Source organism: Takifugu flavidus, chromosome 13 (genome assembly GCF_003711565.1).
Source record: "Takifugu flavidus isolate HTHZ2018 chromosome 13, ASM371156v2, whole genome shotgun sequence".
Lineage (NCBI taxonomy): Eukaryota > Metazoa > Chordata > Actinopteri > Tetraodontiformes > Tetraodontidae > Takifugu > Takifugu flavidus.
This window is the reverse complement of record NC_079532.1, coordinates 9,989,279-10,013,150: the sequence shown is the minus strand read 5'-3', so window position 1 is coordinate 10,013,150 and position 23,872 is coordinate 9,989,279. Positions and strand designations below refer to the sequence as shown.

Sequence of the window (23,872 nt, the reverse complement as noted above, 5' to 3'; positions counted from 1 at the left end):
GGATGTACCTAGACTGGCAGCACAGGTGAAGCAGGTGACGCTGGTGCTCATGGTCGGCCACCTGACCAGGATGTACCTAGACTGGCAGCACAGGTGAAGCAGGTGACGCGGGTGCTCATGGTCGGCCACCTGACCAGGATGTACCTAGACTGGCAGCACAGGTGAAGCAGGTGACGCGGGTGCTCATGGTCGGCCACCTGACCAGGATGTACCTAGACTGGCCACAGGTGAAGAGGTGGTGACGCGGTGCTCATGGTCGGCCACCTGACCAGGATGTACCTAGACTGGCAGCACAGGTGAAGCAGGTGACGCGGGTGCTCATGGTCGGCCACCTGACCAGGATGTACCTAGACTGGCAGCACAGGTGAAGCAGGTGACGCGGTGCTCATGGTCGGCCACCTGACCAGGATGTACCTAGACTGGCAGCACAGGTGAAGCAGGTGACGCGGGTGCTCATGGTCGGCCACCTGACCAGGATGTACCTAGACTGGCAGCACAGGTGAAGCAGGTGACGCGGTGCTCATGGTCTCCCTCCACAACGGCGCCCGGAGGCCGATGCTATACTTGACGATGGCGTGGAGAGAACTATCGTGCCCTTCGGAGTGGTGCGGCAGCTCGGCCTGAGACTGACTGGTTTAAATATTAAATACGTAGCATTTACCGTCGTGTGTCGCGCCCCCCCGACACAGTATGATGTATATGAGGTCGTATAATTGAACAAACTATATGCAAAGGATATGTGTATGTCCTTTTATATAATTTAATACAATCAATCACAACCCCTAAGAATTTTAGATCAGTTTTTGATGGTGTGTAAACGGTGCTGCTGACACACAAGGTCGGTGTGGCATCGCTCCTCGTGGGAAAGTGATCCAGGGATCCAGGGATCCAGGGATCGTCCTTTTTGTTGGATGTGAATGTTTTTGAGAATTTGGGTTCACAAGAGTCAGGTGACCATTTTTGGTATTTAGGGCGTATTAACTAAGTGGATTTGGAAATGTAACCCTCTGATAAACACAGACTCTCTGAGACCGTTTCTAACCCTGGAGATCAGGTGCTCGCTTTATAGCCACTCCCAGCTTCACCTTTCCAGGTAAAAGTCACAGGTCCCATAAAGGAGCTGCGATCCAGGCAGGACCCCTAAGAGCTGACACAAGATCTTAATTAACTCAGGTAGTGAAGAGGTGCAGCTCGTTCCTCCTAACGAAGGGCGCCTGGTGACCCAGGAAGAGACCAGAACAACGGGGAACAGAACCTGAGAAGATACCATTGACCCACGTTCACCACAACGCCGAAGAAACGACCCAACGCTGGTGAGCTGGAGGCTGGGTTCTGGGTTCTGATTGGTGATCAGCTGCAGGTGTGACGGGCCCAGTGAAAGGTCCCCAGGTGAGTCCACTCAGCTCTGCCACATTCATCTCTGGGGTTCCACCTGCTTCCCTGAAGAAGTGGAATTGATTGTATCAGATCAAGCTTTGATACAGAACCGGTGACAAAGGGCAGCCCGGTCCAACATGCACCGTAAACAGGTCTGACTTACTGATGGCAATGTGACCCAGAGAGCGCCGGCCTAAGGACGTATACAGGACGTATACATCCTCAATGTTATGTTCATCTTAATGGTGGGTAGAGGGACCCCCCTTGGTCCGGCCCGTCACCTAGGACCTGCACACAAAGCCCTCCACCACAGGAAGGTGGCGGTCGAGTTTTGAACGCTTGGTTTGGGTCCTTTCTGTGGCCTCCCTCTGAACCAGGCCAATAAACAGACAATAAGTTGTGGAAGTGGATGAAGGCCAGTCTGGTTCCGGAGGAGCGTCGCTCTGCAAACACACGGCAGATCGTCCATGTGTGGGAACATTTGCTGATTAGGCTCGTTGCTGCCAGTGAAGCTGCTAATGAAGCTGCTCATCAGGCTCCTTCACCTTGGGGAACATTACCCACAGATAGTCCTTGTCAAGCTTCAACATCCTGTTGAGATCATTTATTGGTTGAATCTTTTATCTTATACATATTAACAATAAAACTGTGGATTTCATCAACACCGAAACTTCTGTTAACATCATTCTAAAATCCCATTAGAAGTAAATGTAGCTTTAGCCTGTTTTAGCCCCAGCAGCCCCCAGTCATCGGCCATGTTCCTGAGTGCAGACAGTGTAACGTCTGTATAATCAATATACAGATTCTCCAGTCCTGATGGCTACAGAGTCACGGTGTTCTCCTGATTCTCCAGTCCTGATGGCTACAGAGTCATGGTGTTCTCCTGATTCTCCAGTCCTGATGGCTACAGAGTCATGGTGTTCTCCTGATTCTCCAGTCCTGATGGCTACAGAGTCACGGTGTTCTCCTGATTCTCCAGTCCTGATGGCTACAGAGTCACGGTGTTCTCCTGATTCTCCAGTCCTGATGGCTACAGAGTCATGGTGTTCTCCTGACTGCCAGAGATGCGGGCGAGGTTTCCGTTATGGCTGAGTGTGGTGGAGCTGTTGGCCCTGTACAGCTGGCTGTTAGCCGGGTCGCTGGGGTTAGCGCTGGTGCTCCTGGACATGTGCTGCAGGTCTGAAGGTGTGAGGCAGTCGTTCTCCAGGATGATGTCCACATCGTCCTCCTCCTCCTCGCTGTCACCATCTGGAGCACTCTTGCTGTGGGAACAACAGAATTAGAGCAGTTAGCATTTGGGTGAAAGGACGTTTGTGTCGTCAGCGTCCAGTCCAGGATGTCCACACAGCTTCAGAGGTTTGACAGTTACCACCAAACCACATCCTCTGTGTTGTCAACATGATGAAGATGATCCCACAGAAGAGAGCAGAAACAGGAGTCATGTGACGTCCCCGTCCGTTTCTCCAGGTGGGAAACTTCAGTACCTGGCAGCGTTAAGGTTGTTCTGCGAGACGGGCACGGACCAGCTGTTTTTACTGCCTCGATGCACCACGTTGTTCCTCTGGTTGGCTGGTTTAACAGTCACAATCAGGTTGTGGCTGTTGGCCACCAGCATGTCAGTGACCTGAGACAATAAAGTACAGAAAGTAGAAACATTTCAAGGCTTCTAATGTTCAGGGAAATCTGGAATCCCTCACATCTGATAGCTGTGGCCCTTTAAATCCATCTGGTCACATATGAGCCAGGATTTACCTGGTCCAAGGATTTCCCTGCTACATCAATGCCGTTGACCTCCAGAATCTCATCATTGACTCCCAGCAGCCCGGTGCTTTCTGCCAGTCCCCCACGGACCAGACGAGATATGAACACTCCCGGAACCTAGGAAACAAATACCAGGGTTCCATTTCAACTCAGCACGTGGTCAAGCTGGAAAACACTCTGGAACTAACCCTAACCATAACCATAATTAACTCTGGAACTAACCCTAACCATAACTAACCCTAACCCTAACTAACCCTAACAATAAACCTAACTAACCCTAACCCTAATTAACTCTGGAACTAACCCTAACCATAACCATAATTAACTCTGGAACTAACCCTAACCATAACTAACCCTAACCATAACCATAATTAACTCTGGAACTAACCCTAACCATAACCATAATTAACTCTGGAACTAACCCTAACCATAACTAACCCTAACCCTAACTAACCCTAACAATAAACCTAACTAACCCTAACCCTAATTAACTCTGGAACTAACCCTAACCATAACCATAATTAACTCTGGAACTAACCCTAACCATAACTAACCCTAACCATAACCATAATTAACTCTGGAACTAACCCTAACCACAACTAACCCCGACTAACCTTAACAATAAACTTAACTAACCCTAACCCCAACCCTAACAATAAACCTAACTAACCCTAACCCTAACAATAAACCCAACTAACCATAACCATAACCCTAACTAACCCCAACAATAAACCTAACTAACCCTAACCCTAATTAAGTCTGGAACTAACAATAACCCTAACTAACCCTAACAATAACCTAACTAACCTAACCCTAATTAAGTCTGGAACTAACAATAAACCTAACTAACCCTAACCCTATCTAACCCTAACAATAAACCCAACTAACCATAACCATAACCCTAACTAACCCCAACAATAAACCTAACTAACCCTAACCCTAATTAAGTCTGGAACTAACAATAACCCTAACTAACCCTAACAATAAACCTAACTAACCCTAATTAACTCTGGAACTAACCCTAACCCTAACTAACCCTAATCCTAACTGTGTCCATAGCAAAGGCTTTCTTTATTTCCTTATTTTTACTTGGCCCAGACGGCACCGGTCTCCAACAGTTCTGGACCACTTTAATATTAAGTGTAAATCAGCCCAAAGCTGCTCTTGGTACCATCAATGGTACCATCAACGGTACCATTGATGGTACCATTGATGGTACCATTCAGAACCCCCATAGATGAGTGGCAACAATTTACCAAATCTCTTTAGAAGATAAAGATTCTTTCACAAATCTACTTTCATGCCCTTATTCACTGTTGATTACACCCTAATTTTACACTCTAATTTTACACGAATTTTACAATTTTACACTCTAATTTTACGATTGTATTTGTATTGACAGGGTAGTACATTAGATAGGTTAGTAGTAGTTGTGTGACTGATCAATAATCCGTAATTTATGAAAGAATATTACAGCCATTCATGGGGAAAAAGTGAGGGGAGAGAATTTTTTCATCCTGCACTTCAACCAACTTCAACTTCCTGACGTCACCATGGCGACCCGATCCTTATCTGACATCTGATTAAGTTTAATATGAGCTGGTTATCAGATAGTGATCTGATTAGGAGAAATCAGATGAACACAGCTTTGATCCAGTAGATCTAGTAATCTGATTGATTTGGTTCATTTATTTCAGTGTATAAAAATTCTCCATTTCCAAATCATTTTTTCTTATTCTTCCCATTGTTATGGTCATGATGATGATGATGATGATGATGATGATGATGATTAGGAATGTGGGGGTCCAAGGTTCCGGGTTGTGGTTTTGTTGTTCCTGCAGGGGGCGTGGAGGAGCTGCAGGGGGCGTGGAGGAGCTGCAGGGGGGGTGGAGGAGCTGAAGCGGGGGGGGGTGGAGGAGCTGATTGGCTGAAGGGGGCGTGGAGGAGCTGCAGGGGGGGTGGAGGAGCTGAAGGGGGCGTGGAGGAGCTGCAGGGGGCGTGGAGGAGCTGATTGGCTGAAGGGGGCGTGGAGGAGCTGCAGGGGGCGTGGAGGAGCTGCAGGGGGGTGGAGGAGCTGCGGGGGGGTGGAGGAGCTGAAGGGGGCGTGGAGGAGCTGCAGGGGGCGTGGAGGAGCTGATTGGCTGAAGGGGGCGTGGAGGAGCTGCAGGGGGCGTGGAGGAGCTGCAGGGGGGGTGGAGGAGCTGCGGGGGGGTGGAGGAGCTGAAGGGGGGTGGAGGAGCTGCAGGGGGCGTGGAGGAGCTGGAGGGGGCGTGGAGGAGCTGCAGGGGGGTGGAGGAGCTGCAGGGGGCGTGGAGGAGCTGCGGGGGGGTGGAGGAGCTGCAGGGGGCGTGGAGGAGCTGCGGGGGGCGTGAGGAGCTGCGGGGGGGTGGAGGAGCTGCGGGGGGGTGGAGGAGCTGCAGGGGGGGTGGAGGAGCTGCAGGGGGCGTGGAGGAGCTGCGGGGGGGTGGAGGAGCTGCGGGGGGCGTGGAGGAGCTGCAGGGGGCGTGGAGGAGCTGCAGGGGGGTGGAGGAGCTGCGGGGGGCGTGGAGGAGCTGCAGGGGGGGTGGAGGAGCTGCGGGGGGGTGGAGGAGCTGCAGGGGGGTGGAGGAGCTGCGGGGGGCGTGGAGGAGCTGCAGGGGGGTGGAGGAGCTGCGGGGGGGGTGCGTGGAGGAGCTGCAGGGGGGGGGGTGGAGGAGCTGCAGGGGCGTGGAGGAGCTGCAGGGGGGTGGAGGAGCTGCAGGGGGGTGGAGGAGCTGCGGGGGGCGTGGAGGAGCTGCAGGGGGCGTGGAGGAGCTGCGGGGGGAGGAGCTGCAGGGGGGGTGGAGGAGCTGCGGGGGGCGCACCTGTGGGCGATCTCCATCAGGCCACCTGTTGAGGGACGGAGCGCCTGTCTGGCCAGTTTGTGAAATAAAAACTAGTTTTTGGACTTTATCACTGCGTTTGCCTGCTTTCGGGTCCTGTAAAAGCCCAAAGCTTAACGAGAGGTCGTTATTTAGCACGTTTGGGTTGGAGCAACAGCCAGAGCTCAGCTGATTACTCTCCCATCCCATAATTCGGAACCCTAACCCTAACATGAAAGGTGAACACCACGGTGGACACGAGCGCTCACCTTCTCCACTCCGTGCACGGTCACACGCATGCTGACGCCGTCGCGGATGTAGAAGCCCAGCGGCTTGTTGCTGCCGTGCTTGTGCAGCTGCACCCGGCGGTGGGTCTCAGGCAGGATGTCCACGTCGATGATGGAGGAGATCTGCCTGAAGTTGTGTGGCCGACCGATCATGAGAGCCGCTTTACTCTTGGAGGAGGAGATGGAGGAGCTGCTGGCACGCAGACCAGTCAAGCCCAGCACCTTCTTACGCCTCTGCAGGGAGTTGGTGGTGCCGACCAGCGGTTCATCTTCTGAACGAAACAGACAGAGGAACAGGAAGTGCTTCTCTTCTGGGGGGAAAGGCTTTAGACTTAGGGTTTTAGGGTTGGAGAAAACCCAACAGAAGCATGGTGATGGACCTAAATCAGGGTTGGACTCTGAGACTCCTGTTCAAATATGAGCACATTATTGAATGCAACGTTTTAGATTTAACTTTTACTGCACATTACTCTCCACAAAGTCAAACAGGAATCTTGGAGGATCTGTTGCTAAACCTGCACATAAGAAAGGTTCTAGGGTTAACCCTAACCCTAACCCTGCTGGTTCTAGGACCTTTAACAGTGGAATGGGGGCTATGGAACCAGCTCCCTGCCCAGGTAAAGGAGGATGACTCCTTCGCCACTGGAAGATGAAGATGAAACCTTCCTCTGTGAGAAGGTTTAGAGACAGTGATTCTGTAGCTACATGCTAGCTCAGATAATGCTAATAGTTAACACAGCATGCTAACCTATAGCATCATCGTACCTATGCTACCACAGACAGGGTGTACCAGGAGGAGGCTTATCCCACCTTGTTTTTTTCATTGTTTTGTTTTATGTTGAATCAAAAATGTGGACAAACTACACATGCTAAAGATTTAGCATTTTCACCCTTGTGTTCTGACTTTCAGCTATTGCTTCTCCTAAACATTCAGCGTCTGCCCTGCTGCTTTCATAAGTGGAGTCTGGCTCCTGCAGATCCCTGCTGTGGTCCATGAGGAGGTATGGAAATACAGTCGTCAGTGGTCCTAACCAGCATTCCAGAGAAGCAACAAGTCTATTTTCAGAGCTGAAGCCTCACCTGTTTGACCTTTTTTGGTGATGATTATGCGCAGCAGAGGACTGGCAGACGAGACAGCTTTGAGGAAGTTATCATCATTGTTGATTGGCAGGAGGTCTCCGTGGACATCAGCATAGCCCAGCTGCACGTCCGTACCGGGTATGCGATGGATGGATCGGAGAAGGACGTAGAATTCCAGAAAGCCTCCAGGGCAGTTTCTCTTCAGACCAAAGCGACGATATTCTGCCTCAAACTAGTGACGGTAACACAACAGAGCCCGGTCAGGGTCAGGGTCAGGGTCAGGGTTAGGGTCAGGGTCAGGGTCAGGGTTAGGGTCAGGGTCAGGGTTAGAGGGTCAGGGTCAGGGTCAGGGTTAGGGTCAGGGTTAGACAGGGTTAGACATCAGCCCCTAACCCTAACCCCTGACCCTAACCCAACCCTTAACCCTGACCCTCTAACCCTAACCCTGACCCTTAACCCTAACCCTAATAGGAAGCAGGAAGAGAAAGGACTCCCTCCAGAGACGCTACTGCATGGCAGTCTGAGGGCAATGGCTCATTCTGCTGCACTAACTAACATTAACATTAACTAACATTAAACAGTTATTACAACTGCAGCTGTTAAAGACAAAAACTGGCTCCTCTGAACTGGAGGTTGAGCTCTAAAGGTTCCATCACATGAGTACGCTGGTGTGGTCGTCTGCTCACTAGCCAGACCACCAGTTACAGCACTGGGATCACTGGTATCACACCACCCTGCAGCATCGGTCCACTCACAACATTCAAACATTCAGGCAGATGAAGCTGAGCCTGAACCAGGAGAACCTGCACCTGAATTCATGAGCTCACGGTCTGTGAAGGACAAAGACCACCGGCTGTCAGCAACAGCTCAGCACAGCTCTAACTGAAGTAGGATGGGAGCCTTCAGGAGCCCTGGTGGCTCCTCACCTCCTCACCAACGCTATCACAGTGTGGTGAGCAAATCTGCAGGTCACAGGGTCTCAGCCCTGCAGAGCATCCTCAGGGGGGGACACCAGGTAGCCCACACCTCATTCTAACAGTAGTACTGGGGGGTGGTGGGACCATGTTTCTAGAGGACCGTGTTTCTAGAGGACCATGTTTCTAGAGGACCGTGTTTCTAGAGGACCATGTTCCTAGAGGACCATGTCCTAGAGGACCATGTTCCTAGAGAACCATGTTTCTAGAGGACCGTGTTCCTAGAGGACCGTGTTCCTAGAGGACCGTGTTCCTAGAGGACCGTGTTTCTAGAGGACCGTGTTCCTAGAGGACCGTGTTTCTAGAGGACCATGTTCCTAGAGGACCATGTTTCTAGAGGACCATGTTCCTAGAGGACCATGTTCCTAGAGGACCGTGTTCCTAGAGGACCGTGTTCCTAGAGGACCGTGTTTCTAGAGGACCATGTTCCTAGAGGACCATGTTCCTAGAGGACCATGTTTCTAGAGGACCATGTTCCTAGAGGACCATGTTTCTAGAGGACCATGTTCCTAGAGGACCATGTTTCTAGAGGACCGTGTTTCTAGAGGACCATGTTTCTAGAGAACCATGTTTCTAGAGGACCATGTTCCTAGAGGACCGTGTTCCTACAGGACCGTGTTTCTAGAGGACGTGTTTCTAGAGGACCATGTTTCTAGAGAACCATGTTTCTAGAGGACCATGTTCCTAGAGGACCGTGTTCCTACAGGACCGTGTTTCTAGAGGACCGTGTTTCTAGAGGACCATGTTTCTAGAGAACCATGTTTCTAGAGGACCATGTTCCTAGAGGACCATGTTCCTAGAGGACCATGTTTCTAGAGGACTCCCATCTAAACCTCACAGGCATTTTGGCAAATCTCAAAGAACCGTGCTGATGTGTTTATCTCTGCTCAAAATCCTAAACGGTTGCCAGAAGAATGCTGCAACAAGCATCTCCGTCATCTTCTGGAACACAAATGAGAGTTGAAGTGTAAAGAGCCGCAGAGCCACGAAGAGAAGATCAAACTGATGATTTATATCCACACAGAGGGATAAAAGAACTGCGGACATGAGACCAGCTTTCTCTGCCTTTTCCTTCACCTGCCGTGCGTGTGCGCGCGCGTATTTGCAGGCGCTTTTTCAGGAAGGACATTTGAAAGTGGCCACATGAACCCGAGAAACCACAGAATTGACTGGGACTAAAATGTAATAACATAGTAATAGCCACAAACGGCGCCAGGGCGGAACGTGTGAACGTACAGCTGGTCCTGTCGGTACCACTGGTACCGCTGTCGGTGGGCTCCTCCATCAGAACACTCACCTTGCTCTTCACCTCCACCAGGCTCTCCGGGACATTTGCACACCCCCGCGGCTGCTGCGGCTGTCGGGACATCCTCCTGCTCGCCTCTTTTCGCTCCACTGCGGTTAAAACCATCCAGCGGAACCGGTCCGCTCGTTTGCTCAGCCCGTCCGGAGCTACAGCAGCGCGGAGCGGCTCATGACGATGGTCCTGCCTCAGCTGTCACTTCCTTTCTTTGGGTCGACGTGAGAGTGAGAGGCCTGACAGGCAGAAACCAGTAAATCCTTCCAGGGACCGGGAGCGCTGGTGGAACCGGTCTGTCTGCGCTCCAGCTGAGGGGGCGGGGCCTGGCGGGCCACACTGCAGAGGATGTGCCAGACAGCATGTCACGCACGCACGCACGGCACACCCGAGACCCGTCACTGCGCTATTGTGTGCGTGTGTGTGTGAGAGAGAGATACTGCTCACTGTCGCCCCCTACTGTCTATAAGGCTCCCAGGTACCTGCAGAAACTGGCGTGACCTTAGATTGGCTGGTGAGCCTTTAATATGTAAATATAAAAAGGTAAAATAAGACACACAGGCTTGAATTTGGAATAAAGGCACCACCAGCAACCCAACACATACAGGAAGGTGGTAAGACATCACTCTCACCAAGCTTCTGCTCATTTTGAAATTTAAAAACTAAAATGAATATAATGACTGTAAACAGAAAAGTGCAACTTGTAATGTTTATTCTCAAAAGCCTTTCAAAGATGGTTTCCACATGTGTAAACACTGCAGGAGCTGCGGTGTTTACCATTTATTAGCACTTGTGACTAGTTTTTGTCACATTACGTCAGTAGCAAACATTGTAGGTTTTGACGTACATGTGGAGAAATGCTGCTGTGCTGGTTTGAGCAGCAGAAAGAATGAGTGTCGGTCTCACCTGACCTGCTGTCCCCGGAGTCTTGCTATGAGTCTGCAGAAAGTATTATCGATGAGTCAAAGAGCATCTTTCTGCAGCTCATGCAAAATGACATTATTATTATTATTATTAAACCTTTAGGTCCTACAGCTCCGGCAGAAAGTCTGTCAGTTCAAATCCCAAACATGCTGCCGTCATACTCTAAAACGTCTTTCACAAAGTTTAGAATTGGACAACTTGTCCACCAAACCCAAGTCCTCACTGTCACCTCACACATGTGGAATTAAGATGTTTTATTTTTAATACACTGTATTAACGTATTAATATACTGTATTAACGGATTAATATACTGTATTAACGGATTAATATACTGTATTAACGTGTTGGAAAAGTTACTTTTCACATTGTGGGGGGTGTCGGAGGAGGGGGGTTGGGGGGGGTTGGATAAGAATTGTGTTAAGTAATGAAAGCACAAGTGAAAAAGAATACAATGGTATTCTTTATTCTTTTTTTAGGATCCTCATTAGCTTCTGGTACAAGGGTTAGTAACCTTCCTAGGTGGTAGCAAATTATTAGAACTAAACGAGATTAACATAAACGTGACTAGGCAAGTTTTTTTGAACATACAATAAAAGTATGGTGATGTGATATCCTGGACTACAGGTTAGAGAGGTGGACTTGACCGTTTCTGGACAAATTTTAATGTGATGACAATAAATCTTATTGGAAATTGAACTAAAGGGTTGGATGAGGGTTGGATGAGGTTGGATGAGGCTTGGATCAGGGTTGGATGAGGCTTGGATGAGGGTTGGGGTTGGATGAGGGTTGGGTGAGGCTTGGATGAGGCTTGGATGAGGTTGAATGAGGCTTGGATGAGGGTTGGGGTTGAATGAGGCTTGGATGAGGGTTGGGGTTGGATGAGGCTTGAGATTCACCTCTCGCTGCCAGAGACGTTCTAAAAGCCGAACTCTTCGGTCGTTTTGACTTTTACTCGTGAAGATTGTCGAAATTCCGGATATTGATGAGGCTTGGATGAGGGTTGGGGTTGGATGAGGTTTGATGAGCTTGGATGAGGCTTGGATGAGGGTTGGGGTTGGATGAGGGTTGGATGAGGGTTGGGGTTGATGAGGCTTGGATGAGGGTTAGATGAGGGTTGGGGTTGGATGAGGGTTGGGGTTGGATGAGGCTTGGATGAGGGTTAGATGAGGGTTGGGGTTGGATGAGGGTTGGGGTTGGATGAGGGTTGGGTGAGGGTTGGGGTTGGATGAGGGTTGGATGAGGGTTAGATGAGGGTTGGGGTTGGATGAAGGTTGGGGTTGGATGAGGGTTGGATGAGGGTTGATGAGGGTTGGATGAAGGTTGGGGTTGGATGAGGGTTGGGTCAGGGTTGGGGTTGGGTGAGGGTTGGATGCGGGTTGGGGGTTGGATGCGGGTTGGGTGCGGGTTGGGGTTTCTGAGGGTTGGGTGAGGCTTGGGTGAGGGTTGGATGAGGGTTGGGGTTGGATGCGGGTTGGCTGAGGGTTGGGGTTGGATGAGGGTTGGCTGAGGGTTGGGGTTGGATGAGGGTTGGGTGAGGCTTGGGTGAGGGTTGGCTGAGGGTTGGGGTTGGATGAGGGTTGGGTCAGGGTTGGGGTTGGGGTGAGGGTTGGATGAGGGTTGGGGTTGGATGAGGGTTGGGTGAGGGTTGGGGTTGGATGCGGGTTGGATGAGGGTGGGATGAGGGTGGGTGAGGGTTGGGGTTGGATGAGGGTTGGATGAGGGTTGGGGTTGGATGAGGGTTGGGTGAGGATTGGGTGAGGGTTGGATGAGGGTTGGGGTTGGATGAGGGTTGGATGAGGGTTGGGTGAGGGTGGGGTTGGATGAGGGTTGGATGAGGGTTGGGGTTGGATGAGGGTTGGGGTTGGGTGAGGGTTGGATGAGGGTTGGGGTTGGATGAGGGTTGGATGAGGTTGGATGGCCAGTTGTTGAGTTTAAATGCTGATTTTAGGCTGGTGTTTACTGGGTTAGGTTCATGTTGAGGTGACGAGCTACTCCGTCCCTAAACTCCTGCCCGGTACCTCATGGAGGGTTAGAAGTCTAACCAGGAGCTCAGAGGGGGCGGAGCCTTTCCTGCTGCCAGTCCTAAATTCTGGAACCACCTCCTACAACTCATCAAAAAACCCTTCACTCATCCTAAAAACCACTTTTATTCCTTGGTTTTTAACCCAGGATGAGACTTTGTTCTTGTTTTAGTGCTTTAATGTTATTGTTATGTTTTATTTCTTAGTTCTATTCACTCTATTAATAAAGATGATGAATAAAAGTGACACATTTTAAGAGACTACCTTTAATTACTTTGCTTAAGTGCAGCCATTGTGAACTGTAGAATGTCGTCGCCATATCTGGAAGAAATCGGCAGGACAACAAATCAACAACAGGCAGCAGTGGCAGGAAAAACTGTCCTATAAAAGGAAGAAACCTGGAGCAGGACCAGGGTCTTGGGGGGGATAAAAGGAAGGTTAGATATCGCCCTATAATTTGCTAAGACATCAGGATCCAGTGATGGTTTTTTAAGCAACGGCTTAATCACTGCCACCTTGTAGGACCGGGGTACATAACCTGACACTAAAGAACCATTGATCTGGTCCAGGATAGAACTGCCTATCAGTGGTAGAACATCCTTCAACAGGTTGTTGGGATGGGATCTAAAAGACACGTAGTGGTCTTGGATTTCTGAATTAGCGATGACACCTCAGAAAAATATATAGGGGTGAAGGAGTTGAAGGGCTCGTTGGAGACCCTGTATGTTCCCACAGTCAGCACATCTGGTGATGATCCAGTTGTTGGGATGGCCTGGTTAGCTTTCTCTCTGATAGCAAGAACTTTATCAGTGAAGAAGCTCATGAAGTCTTCACCACTAAGGGAAGAAGGGATACGTGGATCTAAAACACTGTGACTCTTAGTTAATTTGGCCACAGTGCTGAAAAGAAACCTGGGGTTGTTCTTATTATCCTCAATTAAAGAAGAAAAATAAGCTGTTCTAGCCTTGCGAAGGGCCTTTTTGTAACCTAATAGACAGTCTTTCCAGGCTACATGATAGCTGTCTATTTTACAAGAATACCACTTCCTTTCCAGTCTTCACACTTCTTGCTCGTGCATCCTAATGTGTGAATTATACCAGGGGACACACCTCCTCTGATTTACTAGTTTCGTCTTCAGGGGGGCAACAGAATCAAGAGTGACTATTATGAGTGTGCAACTAGAGAGAGGCTTGATGATGATGATTAGAAATCCAAATGGAAAAAAGAATGGAAACACGTGCCACACTAACCCTAACCCTTTCCTAACCCTAACCCTCTAACCTAACCCTAACCCTAACCCCAACCCTAACCCTAACCCCTAACCCTATAAGCCTAACCCCAACCCTAACCCTCTAACCCCAACCCTAACCCCTAATCCTAACCCCTAACCCCAACCCCTAACCCCAACCCTAACCCTAACTCTAACCCTAACCCTAACCCTCTAACCCTAACCCTATAAGCCTAACCCCAACCCTGACCCTCTAACCCCTAACCCTAACCCCAACCCCTAACCCTATAACCCTAACCCCAACCCCTAACCTATAACCCTAACCCTCTAACCCCTAACCCTATAACCCAACCCCAACCTACCCTCTCACCCCTACCCTATAACCCTAACCCCAACCCTCTAACCCCTAACCCTATAACCCTAACCCCAACCTTAACCCGTAACCCTAACCGTCTAACCCCTAACCCTATAACCTAACTAACCCCAACCCTAACCCTATAACCCTAACCCTATAACCCTAACCCTCTAACCCTAACCCTAACCGTCTAACCCCTAACCCTATAACCCTAACCCCAACCCCAACCCTAACCCTCTAACCCCTAACCCTATAACCCTACCCCAACCCTAACCCTAATCCCTAACCCTCTAACCCCTAACCCGCTAACCCTCTAACCCTAACCCTAACCCCTAACCCTCTAACCCCTAACCCTAACGGCTAACCCCTAACCCTATAACCCTAACCCCAACCCTAACCCTCTAACCCCTAACCCTAACCCTATAACCCTAACCCCTAACCCCTAACCCTAACCCTAACCCATAGCCACACTTACCTTCATGAACTCAGTGCCGGACTTCACAAACTGTCTGAAGCACAGCAAGAAGTTCTCTTCATTTGGGAGAATCTCTGCCAGCTTGACAAAGAATAAGAATAAGAAATAATTTGATATAGTGGCATTATAATTATATAATTTGTGTAAAAACAAATATAACAATATGATATGGGACCTTGACATGAAAAACTCCAACAATAAAGAGCCAAAGCTTGAGTATCATAAACACTGCAATTATTAATTATTATTATTTAGAATTCATTCATTGGTATTACGATGCATTTATTAATATTTCAACTTAAAATCTTATGATAAACAACTGTGTGAACTTTACACTGGAATGCTTTAGCAACAACATCTTATAGCAACAGTTATTCTGACATTATTTGGGCAGAGTCAGGTCATACCTCCGACATCTCGATCCGTCCATCTTTGTTTTTGTCAAACTGCTGCACAAAGTCCTTCACCCTTTCTTTCAACATGGGGTTTGATGGGTCCTCATGAAAGGAAAAGTCATGGTGAAGCCTGGGTGATCTGCATGTGGAACTTTGTTGTTACTTGTTCTGAAACTCACAATGTCTGCTCCTCTCCAAGCCACTTCCAACTCTTTGAAGAAGCTCTCAAGTTCTTTCTCCTCAATGTAGCCGTTGCCTGTAACATACAGGCAGACCAAAATGCTGATAGGCACATTAGAGAACATCTACACGAAAACATGAAGTAAAAGGGTTTCATAGTCCTAGCTGCACTCAGCTACTACTGGATCCTGACATGTTAGCAAACTATAGGCCGATATCCAACCTTCCTTTGATCTCTAAAGTTCTTGAGAAGGTGGTGATGACTCAGTTACTGGAGCACCTGCAGAGGAACAGCCTGTTTGAGATGTTTCAGTCAGGCTTTAGAGCTCACCACAGCACAGAAACAGCACTTCTTAAAGTTACTAATGATCTTCTCAAAGCTTCAGATCATGGACTGGTCTCTATGCTGGTTCTGCTGGACCTCAGTGCTGCTTTTGATCCAGTTGAGAGCACCAGATCATCCCAGTAGATATTTGCTCTCCATGCAAGGTTACTGCAGGTTCCCAGGAGGACAGTAGGCCATGCAGTTCTGTTTTAGTCAGGCTACTGCAGAACCAGCTCCCTATCAGGTGCAGGAGGATCACACCCGCATCCCTTTTTAAGAAACAAATATTTAGTAATTATTCATCATCTTGGCAAACAATATAAAGCCTGATCCTGACAAAAATGAGGGGGCTTAAAGAAGAGACCAACACAACCAAAGTCAGGAGCTTCCTGGCTGTATTTAAGGGAACTAACCCTAACCCTAACTAACCCTAACCCTAATCTGCAACCTGGGAGAGAAAGGAGACATGTCTGTGGTGACTGCCTGTTGGGCAGCTCAAGGAACAGGAACAAGTAGCAAAAGGTCCCCAAAACAGGAATAACCAAAAGACAAGTAGAGTTTGGGTGGGCTTGTTCCCACTGAGGGACAAACAGAGACGGAAGAGTAGCCCAGCAGGGTTCGATGATCGTGTGGAGATGAGTTCAGGTGTGTAGAGACGGATGGAGGCCAACTGGGAGGCAGCCTGGAAATGGAGCGCCGGGAAAACCAGGAAACAGTGACAACACACAGCATGGGCTTCGTATTGAGACGGGGGTCGGCTCTTACATATTATATTATATTATATTATATTATATTATATTATATTATATTATATTATATATATTATATATGACCCTGACCCTAACCCTAACCCTGACCCTGACCCTGACTCTAACCCTGACCCTGACTAACCCTAACCCTGACCCTGACCCTAACCCTGACCAACCTTACCCTGACCCTAACCCTGACCCTAACCCTGACCCTAATCCTGACCCTAACCCTGACCAACCTTACCCTGACCCTAACCCTGACCCTAATCCTGACCCTAACCCTGACCCTAACCCTGACCCTAACCCTAATCCTGACCCTAACCCTGACCCTAATCCTGACCCTGACCCTGACCCTAATCCTGACCCTGACCCTAATCCTGACCCTGACCCTAACCCTAACCCTGACCAAGAGAAGGTTTTCATTTGCTCAGTGAAGAGGCACGTCGCCATTCAGTCGAATGGTTGGACCTGAAACCAAACGGTGTTCGGAGTCCCGAGTGTCATCCCCCCCCATCTTAGGAGTCCCGAGTGTCCCCCCCCCCATCTTAGGAGTCCCGAGTGTCCCCCCCCCCATCTTAGGAGTCCCGAGTGTCATCCCCCCCCCATCTTAGGAGTCCCGAGTGTCCCCCCCCCATTTTAGGAGTCCCGAGTGTCCCCCCCCCCATCTTAGGAGTCCTGAGTGTCCCCCCCCCCATCTTAGGAGTCCCGAGTGCCCCCCCCCCATCTTAGGAGTCCCGAGTGTCACCCCCCCCCCCCATTTTAGGAGTCCCGAGTGTCCCCCCCCCCATCTTAGGAGTCCCGAGTGCCCCCCCCCTTCCATCTGTGTTTCCCTTGTCTGTCCGTCCTCATGCTGGGCAGTGCAGCTTCCGCCCCCCCCCCCCCCCCCCCCCCCGCCCCCCCGACCTGCTGATTGACCCACACCTGTAGCTGATCTCCAGCCAATCATCCACACCTGCCCTTGGCTTTAACAGCCTGGTCAACTCTCCACTCACTGACCGGGATCAGGGATCACTAAGCACTACTAACCCTAAACTATTAACCCTTTTCCTTAGCTGTGGCTGTTTGACTCAATGTGACTTTAACCATTTAATTACATGCTCATTTTATGCTGTGTCATATAGACGATGGGATGGATCCAGATTTTGTCCATGTATGAGGGCGTCACAGCTGATGGGGAGAAGAACTGTGTTTAATTAAACACAACAATCACAAGCATCTGACTGATTTTGGAGACCTTAATGCATCGATTCCAGCTGTGTGATGTATAGAGGGACCTCGTACGCTCCTGGTTTATCCTCCTCAGATTAAGGAGATGATAGTTTGCCTCTTTCAGCAACTGAGCTCATGATGTTTATGGCACGAACAAAGCAGCATTTATAACAGAAACATGAACGATTCCGATAAATGTCTATTTGTTGCTAAGACAACGTGCAGGCACAAGATGCCCGTGCTTGTATTTGATTTGCAAAGTGACTTTTCTTCACAAAGCACATGTAAAATTGTGGCATTTGCATATTGGCACTCCTGTGGAGCAGCCAGGCCACCCGACAGCCCTCTGCAGACTCTTTCTGCACCTTCTTGGACCTTCAGGAAGTAAAGTGTCACTTCATAACATTTTATACTTCTGATAATGTGTCTGTCCAGCTACACACAACAAAATCTCACAAACTTTAAAAAAGTTTTAAGACACATTTAACTGGAAATATGTGTAAATGTGTATTTTCATTTAGAAAAAGTAGAACAGATGGCTGTTAAATCTGTTTCACTGCTCTGCTGCTTTTCATTTTCATATTTATTTCATCGTATTTTTATATTTTATTATTAGTTCTTTATTGCTTGCATGGCATCAAATCAAATGCATGCTGAAATAGAGTCCAAACATGTTCTAGATGGTTGTTGGATGTTCATCATTCTGTGGTATGAGAGAAAACTACCCGTTCCTACCATCAGAGTCGAAATGATCCCAGATATGCAGGAACTGGGAGGCCGTGATGGGGGTCGTCTGCAGGTCCAGAGGCTGCTGGGCTGCACCTGCCATGATGCCTCTGACCGGCTGCTGAGCTGCACCTGCCATGATGCCTCTGACGGCTGCTGAGCTGCACCTGCCATGATGCCTCTGACCGGCTGCTGAGCTGCACCTGCCATGATGCCTCTGACCGGCTGCTGAGCTGCACCTGCCATGATGCCTCTGACCGGCTGCTGGGCTGCACCTGCCATGATGCCTCTGACCGGCTGCTGGGCTGCACCTGCCATGATGCCTCTGACCGGCTGCTGAGCTGCACCTGCCATGATGCCTCTGACCGGCTGCTGGGAGCTTCTGTGTTCAACAGTGTGATGATCTGCTGCTTTTAATGTAGGAGTGAGAGCGTGCGGACCTGCCTCCCACAGTCAGAGCGGTCAGAGCAGTCACAACAGTCACAACAGAACAGTCAGAACAGCCAGAACAGAACAGTCAGAGCAGTCAGAACAGCCAGAACAGAACAGTCAGAGCAGTCAGAACAGTCACAACAGAACAGTCAGAACAGCCAGAACAGAACAGTCACAACAGTCAGAACAGCCAGAACAGAACAGTCAGAGCAGTCAGAGCAGTCACAACAGAACAGTCAGAACAGCCAGAGCAGTCACAACAGAACAGTCAGAGCAGTCAGAACAGTCACAACAGAACAGTCAGAACAGCCAGAGCAGTCACAACAGAACAGTCAGAGCAGTCAGAACAGTCACAACAGAACAGTCAGAACAGTCAGAACAGTCACAACAGAACAGTCAGAGCAGTCAGAACAGTCACAACAGAACAGTCACAACAGTCAGAACAGAACAGTCAGAGCAGTCAGAACAGCCAGAACAGCCAGAACAGAACAGTCAGAACAGTCAGAACAGAACAGTCAGAACAGTCAGAACAGTCACAACAGAACAGTCAGAACAGTCAGAACAGAACAGTCAGAGCAGTCAGATCCACGAATAAGACACAACCAAGTCTGCAAAGGCTGCAGGCTGTATGTGTGTCTGTCCAGTTTGTGTTGTGATTAAACACAGTTTCAAGCATGTCAACACACAAAACTACTCTGGCAAGTAAAATTTAATAACAAATAGGCCAAATGATTTCTATTATGTTATTATATGTATATTATAAGTCTGAGAAAGCTTCAGCTATATAATAATACTGTCAGATTTTGTTGGAGTTTTGCCTCCATAAAAATGTTCCGTCGCTCATGTAGAGCAGCCTCTTGGAACTGGTTTATTGAAGATTTCTGACAAACGTTCAACTCACTAAAGCAACACAGAACATGTGGTACACTGAGAGGTGAACAACACAATGCACAGGACACAACATTTACTTTTTACAACAAAACAAAAGAAACGTTTTGCTCTTAGGTGGCAACGCTGCCGATACGATAACACACGGGCGACTTCAGTCATCCAGCTGCAATTTGTTATTTTGTTTTAGACTTGATCAAAGTGTTCTGCAACTTTGTTTTATCATATCCCGTGACAGTTTCATAGAATCTAAAACTAGTTTCAAGATTTGTGTTTCATGAATGTTATTTTGTGTTGCACTTCTCAGCCATAGCAGAAATGTAAAGGAACACAAAATTAGACTGTGAGCAGTTGCGGTGGTGCTACACACTTCTCCCGGCAGGTGGCGCTAATGGGCCCGAAGGCTGGTTGACACCTGCGAAGAAAATGCCCTCGCGCACGTAGTGACGTCAGCACACAGGAAGAAGACCGCTGTAGTGGGAACTGGGAGATGTTTCCTCTAACTATTAGTTACTATTAAACCCTAAAACCCTAACCCTTTAATAGTTAGAGGAAACCCGAACCCTCTAACTATTATAACCTTTAATAGTTAGGGGAAACCCTAACCCTCTAACTATTATAACCTTTAATAGTTAGGGGAAACCCTAACCCTCTAACTGTTATAACCTTTAATAGTTAGAGGAAACCCTAACCCTCTAACTATTATAACCTTTAATAGTTAGGGGAAACCCTAACCCTCTAACTGTTATAACCTTTAATAGTTAGAGGAAACCCGAACCCTCTAACTATTATAACCTTTAATAGTTAGGGGAAACCCTAACCCTCTAACTATTATAACCTTTAATAGTTAGGGGAAACCCTAACCCTCTAACTATTATAACCTTTAATAGTTAGAGGAAACCCTAACCCTCTACCTATTATAACCTTTAATATTTAGGGGAAACCCTAACCCTCTAACTATTATAACCTTTAATAGTTAGGGGAAACCCTAACCCTCTAACTATTATAACCTTTAATAGTTAGAGGAAACCCTAACCCTCTAACTATTATAACCTTTAATAGTTAGGGGAAACCCTAACCCTCTAACTATTATAACCTTTAATAGTTAGAGGAAACCCTAATCCTCTAACTATTATAACCTTTAATAGTTAGGGGAAACCCTAACCCTCTAACTATTATAACCTTTAATAGTTAGAGGAAACCCTAACCCTCTATTATAACCTTTAATAGTTAGGGGAAACCCTAACCCTCTAACTATTATAACCTTTAATAGTTAGGGGAAACCCTAACCCTCTAACTATTATAACCTTTAATAGTTAGGGGAAACCCGAACCCTCTAACTGTTATAACCTTTAATAGTTAGAGGAAACCCTAACCCTCTAACTATTATAACCTTTAATAGTTAGGGGAAACCCGAACCCTCTAACTGTTATAACCTTTAATAGTTAGGGGAAACCCGAACCCTCTAACTGTTATAACCTTTAATAGTTAGAGGAAACCCTAACCCTCTAACTATTATAACCTTTAATAGTTAGAGGGAACCCTAACCCTCTAACTATTATAACCTTTAATAGTTAGGGGAAACCCTAACCCTCTAACTATTATAACCTTTAATAGTTAGGGGAAACCCTAACCCTCTAACTATTATAACCTTTAATAGTTAGGGGAAACCCTAACCCTCTAACTATTATAACCTTTAATAGTTAGGGGAAACCCGAACCCTCTAACTATTATAACTTTAATAGTTAGGGGAAACCCTAACCCTCTAACTGGATCTTGATCCACCTCCTATTAGCTTTTGGACACACGTGGTCAATTGTCTGTTGAAGAAAGCTGCACTTTGACATGATAATTAGTAGTTTATTTTGCTTTTTCCCATAAAATAAATACATTTGTTAAATTATTTTACTGATAACGAGACTCATTTTCTTTATGACTTATTGTGTTTTAAATGCGTATAATTTTCATGCATTTTTGTATTGATAAAAGTTCCTAAACCGCCGGAAAAAGCGGTAGCAGATGGAAAAATGGAGCATCGCGATCGCAGCTTCGGCATCAACATGTGCAGCTGAGTGTCTGGAGTCCGGGGTCCGGGGTACCGACGTCCGGGGTACCGACGTCCGGGGTACCGACGTCCGGGGTACCGACGTCCGTAGCCTCCCACAGCGGAGCAACGGTCGACAGAGAAGTGGAGCTAATTTCTCGCCTCATAGATTGATGAAACTGAGGAGGAAAAAACAGCCATCCGATGTGCAGCTGCTTTCAGATGTGGTGGCCAATCAGACATCCAATCCACCGGAGACGCCGAGCTCGTTGTCATGGCAACATGGAGCAACAAAGACAGTGAGGGTGTGTGACGCCTCAGACCAGCGGTTCGTTGCTTGTTTTCTAACGACCTGCAGAGCAACACTGAGCAACTTTCTGTCTGCACTCACAGCAACCTGCAACTCTGAGGTTTGGATTTTGAGCCTTTATTGATGTGCATGAAAAGAACCATCTGTCCTGTTTAACATCTGTGTGATGTTTGGGTCTTAGATAAGAATAATCAGTGTTGGATGATTAGTTCTCTATCGGATTTGCCCTCATGCACCAGTTTACTCAGGTCTGGAACAAAACACTGATAAAAACACAAAGAACTTGATAAGAGAGACAGAGAGTTGTTCAGTACCGGTAATGGAAGCTTAGTTAGGGTAAGTTTAAGTCTGGCAGCCACAGACAACTCATGGTAGTAAATATGAATGTTGTTATGTTAAATTGAGAGTTATGTGTTTAATTATGTCATCCTCAAATATGGAGTTATACACATAGAAAGCAGTAAAATCTGCAGAATGGTGGGAGGAACGCTGTCATGAAGGAGCAAAGAAGGAGCAACAGGCAGCATAAAAAGGCAACATTTTGTTGCGATTTAGCTTCAAACTATGTTCAAAAGGGTGGTGTGACTTTTTGGTTGCTTTTAGGATATTTGCAACAGAATTTGCCATCAGAAAATATTTGTTAAATACTTAAATGGAACATGAAGATAATATGCAGTCTCACTATAGCAGATGTCTTTCAGATAATGCTGTAGCTAAGTTTAAGGAAGTGATCCCTGTGCTGATCCCAGGACCACCGTGTGCTGATCCCAGGACCACCGTGTGCTGATCCCAGGACCACCGTGCGTTTCCCCAGGGATCAATCATTATAATCTTAGCCCTGCTGAGGTTGACTCTATTGCTGAAGGTGCAGCAACCTCACTGAGAATCATGCTTGATTCTGTTGCCCCCCTGAAAAAGAAAATAGTAAATCAGAAAATAGTAAATCAGAGGAGGTGTGCCCCCTGGTATAATTCACATATCAGGGCCCTCAAGCAGAAAGTGCAAAGACTAGAAAGGAAGTGGCATTCTTGTAAAATAGACAGCTATCACGTAGCCTGGAAAGACTGTCGATTAGTTTACAAAAAGGCTAGAATGGACAATTTTTCAGAATAACCCCAGATTTTTTTCCCAATGCTCGAGAACACTTTCAGGTGTAGGAATATACTGTAGAATCAAAGCTCAACGTTTCAACCACCCTAACCCTAACCCTAACCCTAACCCTAACCCTAACCTAAACCTAACCTAAACCTAACCTAACCCAACCACCCTAACCTAACCCTAACCCAACCACCCAACCCTAACCCTAACCTAACCCTAACCCTAACCTAACCTAACCCTACCCCTAACCCTAACCTAAACCTAACCCTAAACCTAACCTAAACCTAACCTAACCTAACCTAACCCAACCACCCTAACCCTAACCCTAACCCAACCACCTAACCCTAACCCTAACCCAACCACCCTAACCCTAACCCTAATCCTAACCCAACCACCCTAACCCTAACCCTAACCCTAACCCAACCACCCTAACCCTAACCCTAACCCAACCACCCTAACCCAACCACTCTAACCCTAACCCTAACCCAACCACCCTAAGCCTAACCCAACCACCCAACCCTAACCCTAACCCTAACCTAAACCTAACCCTAAACCTAACCTAAACCTAACCTAACCTAACCTAACCTAACCTAACCCTAACCTTAACCCTAAGACAGAAAAGCAGCCGTATGTGACACAAACAAAACTTACGTTGAATAAATTAGCACAGGAAACAGGAAATATGGGCTACCAGGCTACCATAATTCCTCATTTTAATTATTCCAGCACGAATTTTGCCATTTTCCAGGACTCTGGTCCGAGTGGCTCCAAAACATGTGGCTCAAGTGGATGTTTCAGTTTCTGGGGAATCAGATTTTTGCAGATTCTGTGTTGATAGGAGTGAATAGCAAAGTGCTAATGTGCTAATGTGTTAACTAACGTCACTCAAAGATCAGA

The 23,872-nt window shown here is 47.7% G+C and overlaps 3 protein-coding genes across 11 annotated transcripts in view; 1 reads left to right on the top strand and 2 right to left on the bottom strand.

The window, feature by feature from the left end:
* Window positions 1–1,966: 1,966 nt before the first annotated feature.
* pard6a (par-6 family cell polarity regulator alpha) lies at window positions 1,967–10,023 on the bottom strand. Of its 2 annotated transcripts, none has more exons than XM_057052561.1 (6): window positions 9,617–10,023; window positions 7,346–7,577; window positions 6,248–6,534; window positions 3,130–3,255; window positions 2,862–3,001; window positions 1,967–2,639 (listed from the first exon to the last, which is right to left on the bottom strand). In XM_057052561.1, exons 1-6 carry the CDS (start codon window positions 9,728–9,730, stop codon window positions 2,408–2,410), a joined length of 1,131 nt encoding a protein of 376 aa, XP_056908541.1. In that variant the 5' UTR covers window positions 9,731–10,023; the 3' UTR covers window positions 1,967–2,407. The 2 variants fall into 2 exon arrangements, with proteins under 2 accessions (XP_056908541.1, XP_056908540.1); XM_057052560.1 differs by having other exon boundaries at window positions 6,248–6,537; window positions 9,617–10,020.
* Window positions 10,024–10,311: 288 nt separating this feature from the next.
* On the bottom strand, window positions 10,312–18,839 carry LOC130536538 (calretinin-like). 3 transcript variants are annotated; one of them, XM_057052563.1, is made up of 7 exons: window positions 18,371–18,835; window positions 18,213–18,335; window positions 15,194–15,270; window positions 15,027–15,116; window positions 14,620–14,700; window positions 12,826–12,882; window positions 10,312–10,555 (listed from the first exon to the last, which is right to left on the bottom strand). In XM_057052563.1, the coding sequence occupies exons 1-6, from the start codon at window positions 18,555–18,557 to the stop codon at window positions 12,841–12,843; spliced, it is 600 nt and encodes a 199-aa protein (XP_056908543.1). In that variant the 5' UTR covers window positions 18,558–18,835; the 3' UTR covers window positions 10,312–10,555; window positions 12,826–12,840. The 3 variants fall into 3 exon arrangements, with proteins under 3 accessions (XP_056908543.1, XP_056908544.1, XP_056908542.1); XM_057052564.1 differs by lacking the exon at window positions 10,312–10,555 and having other exon boundaries at window positions 12,812–12,882; window positions 18,443–18,839; XM_057052562.1 differs by lacking the exon at window positions 10,312–10,555 and having other exon boundaries at window positions 12,812–12,882; window positions 18,371–18,834.
* Window positions 18,840–21,344: 2,505 nt separating this feature from the next.
* The window catches only part of LOC130536343 (hydrocephalus-inducing protein homolog), a 27,587-nt gene continuing 25,059 nt past the window's right edge, over window positions 21,345–23,872 (top strand). Inside the window, exons 1-2 of one of the 6 annotated variants that reach the window (XM_057052210.1) lie at window positions 21,345–21,977; window positions 22,627–22,677. In XM_057052210.1, the coding sequence (XP_056908190.1) occupies window positions 21,543–21,977; window positions 22,627–22,677 (486 nt within the window). In that variant the 5' untranslated portion in view covers window positions 21,345–21,542. Of the gene's footprint in view, window positions 21,978–22,617; window positions 22,743–23,872 lie in introns of those variants that run through there. The other 5 variants (XM_057052209.1, XM_057052208.1, XM_057052211.1 and 2 more) reach the window with 5 other exon arrangements.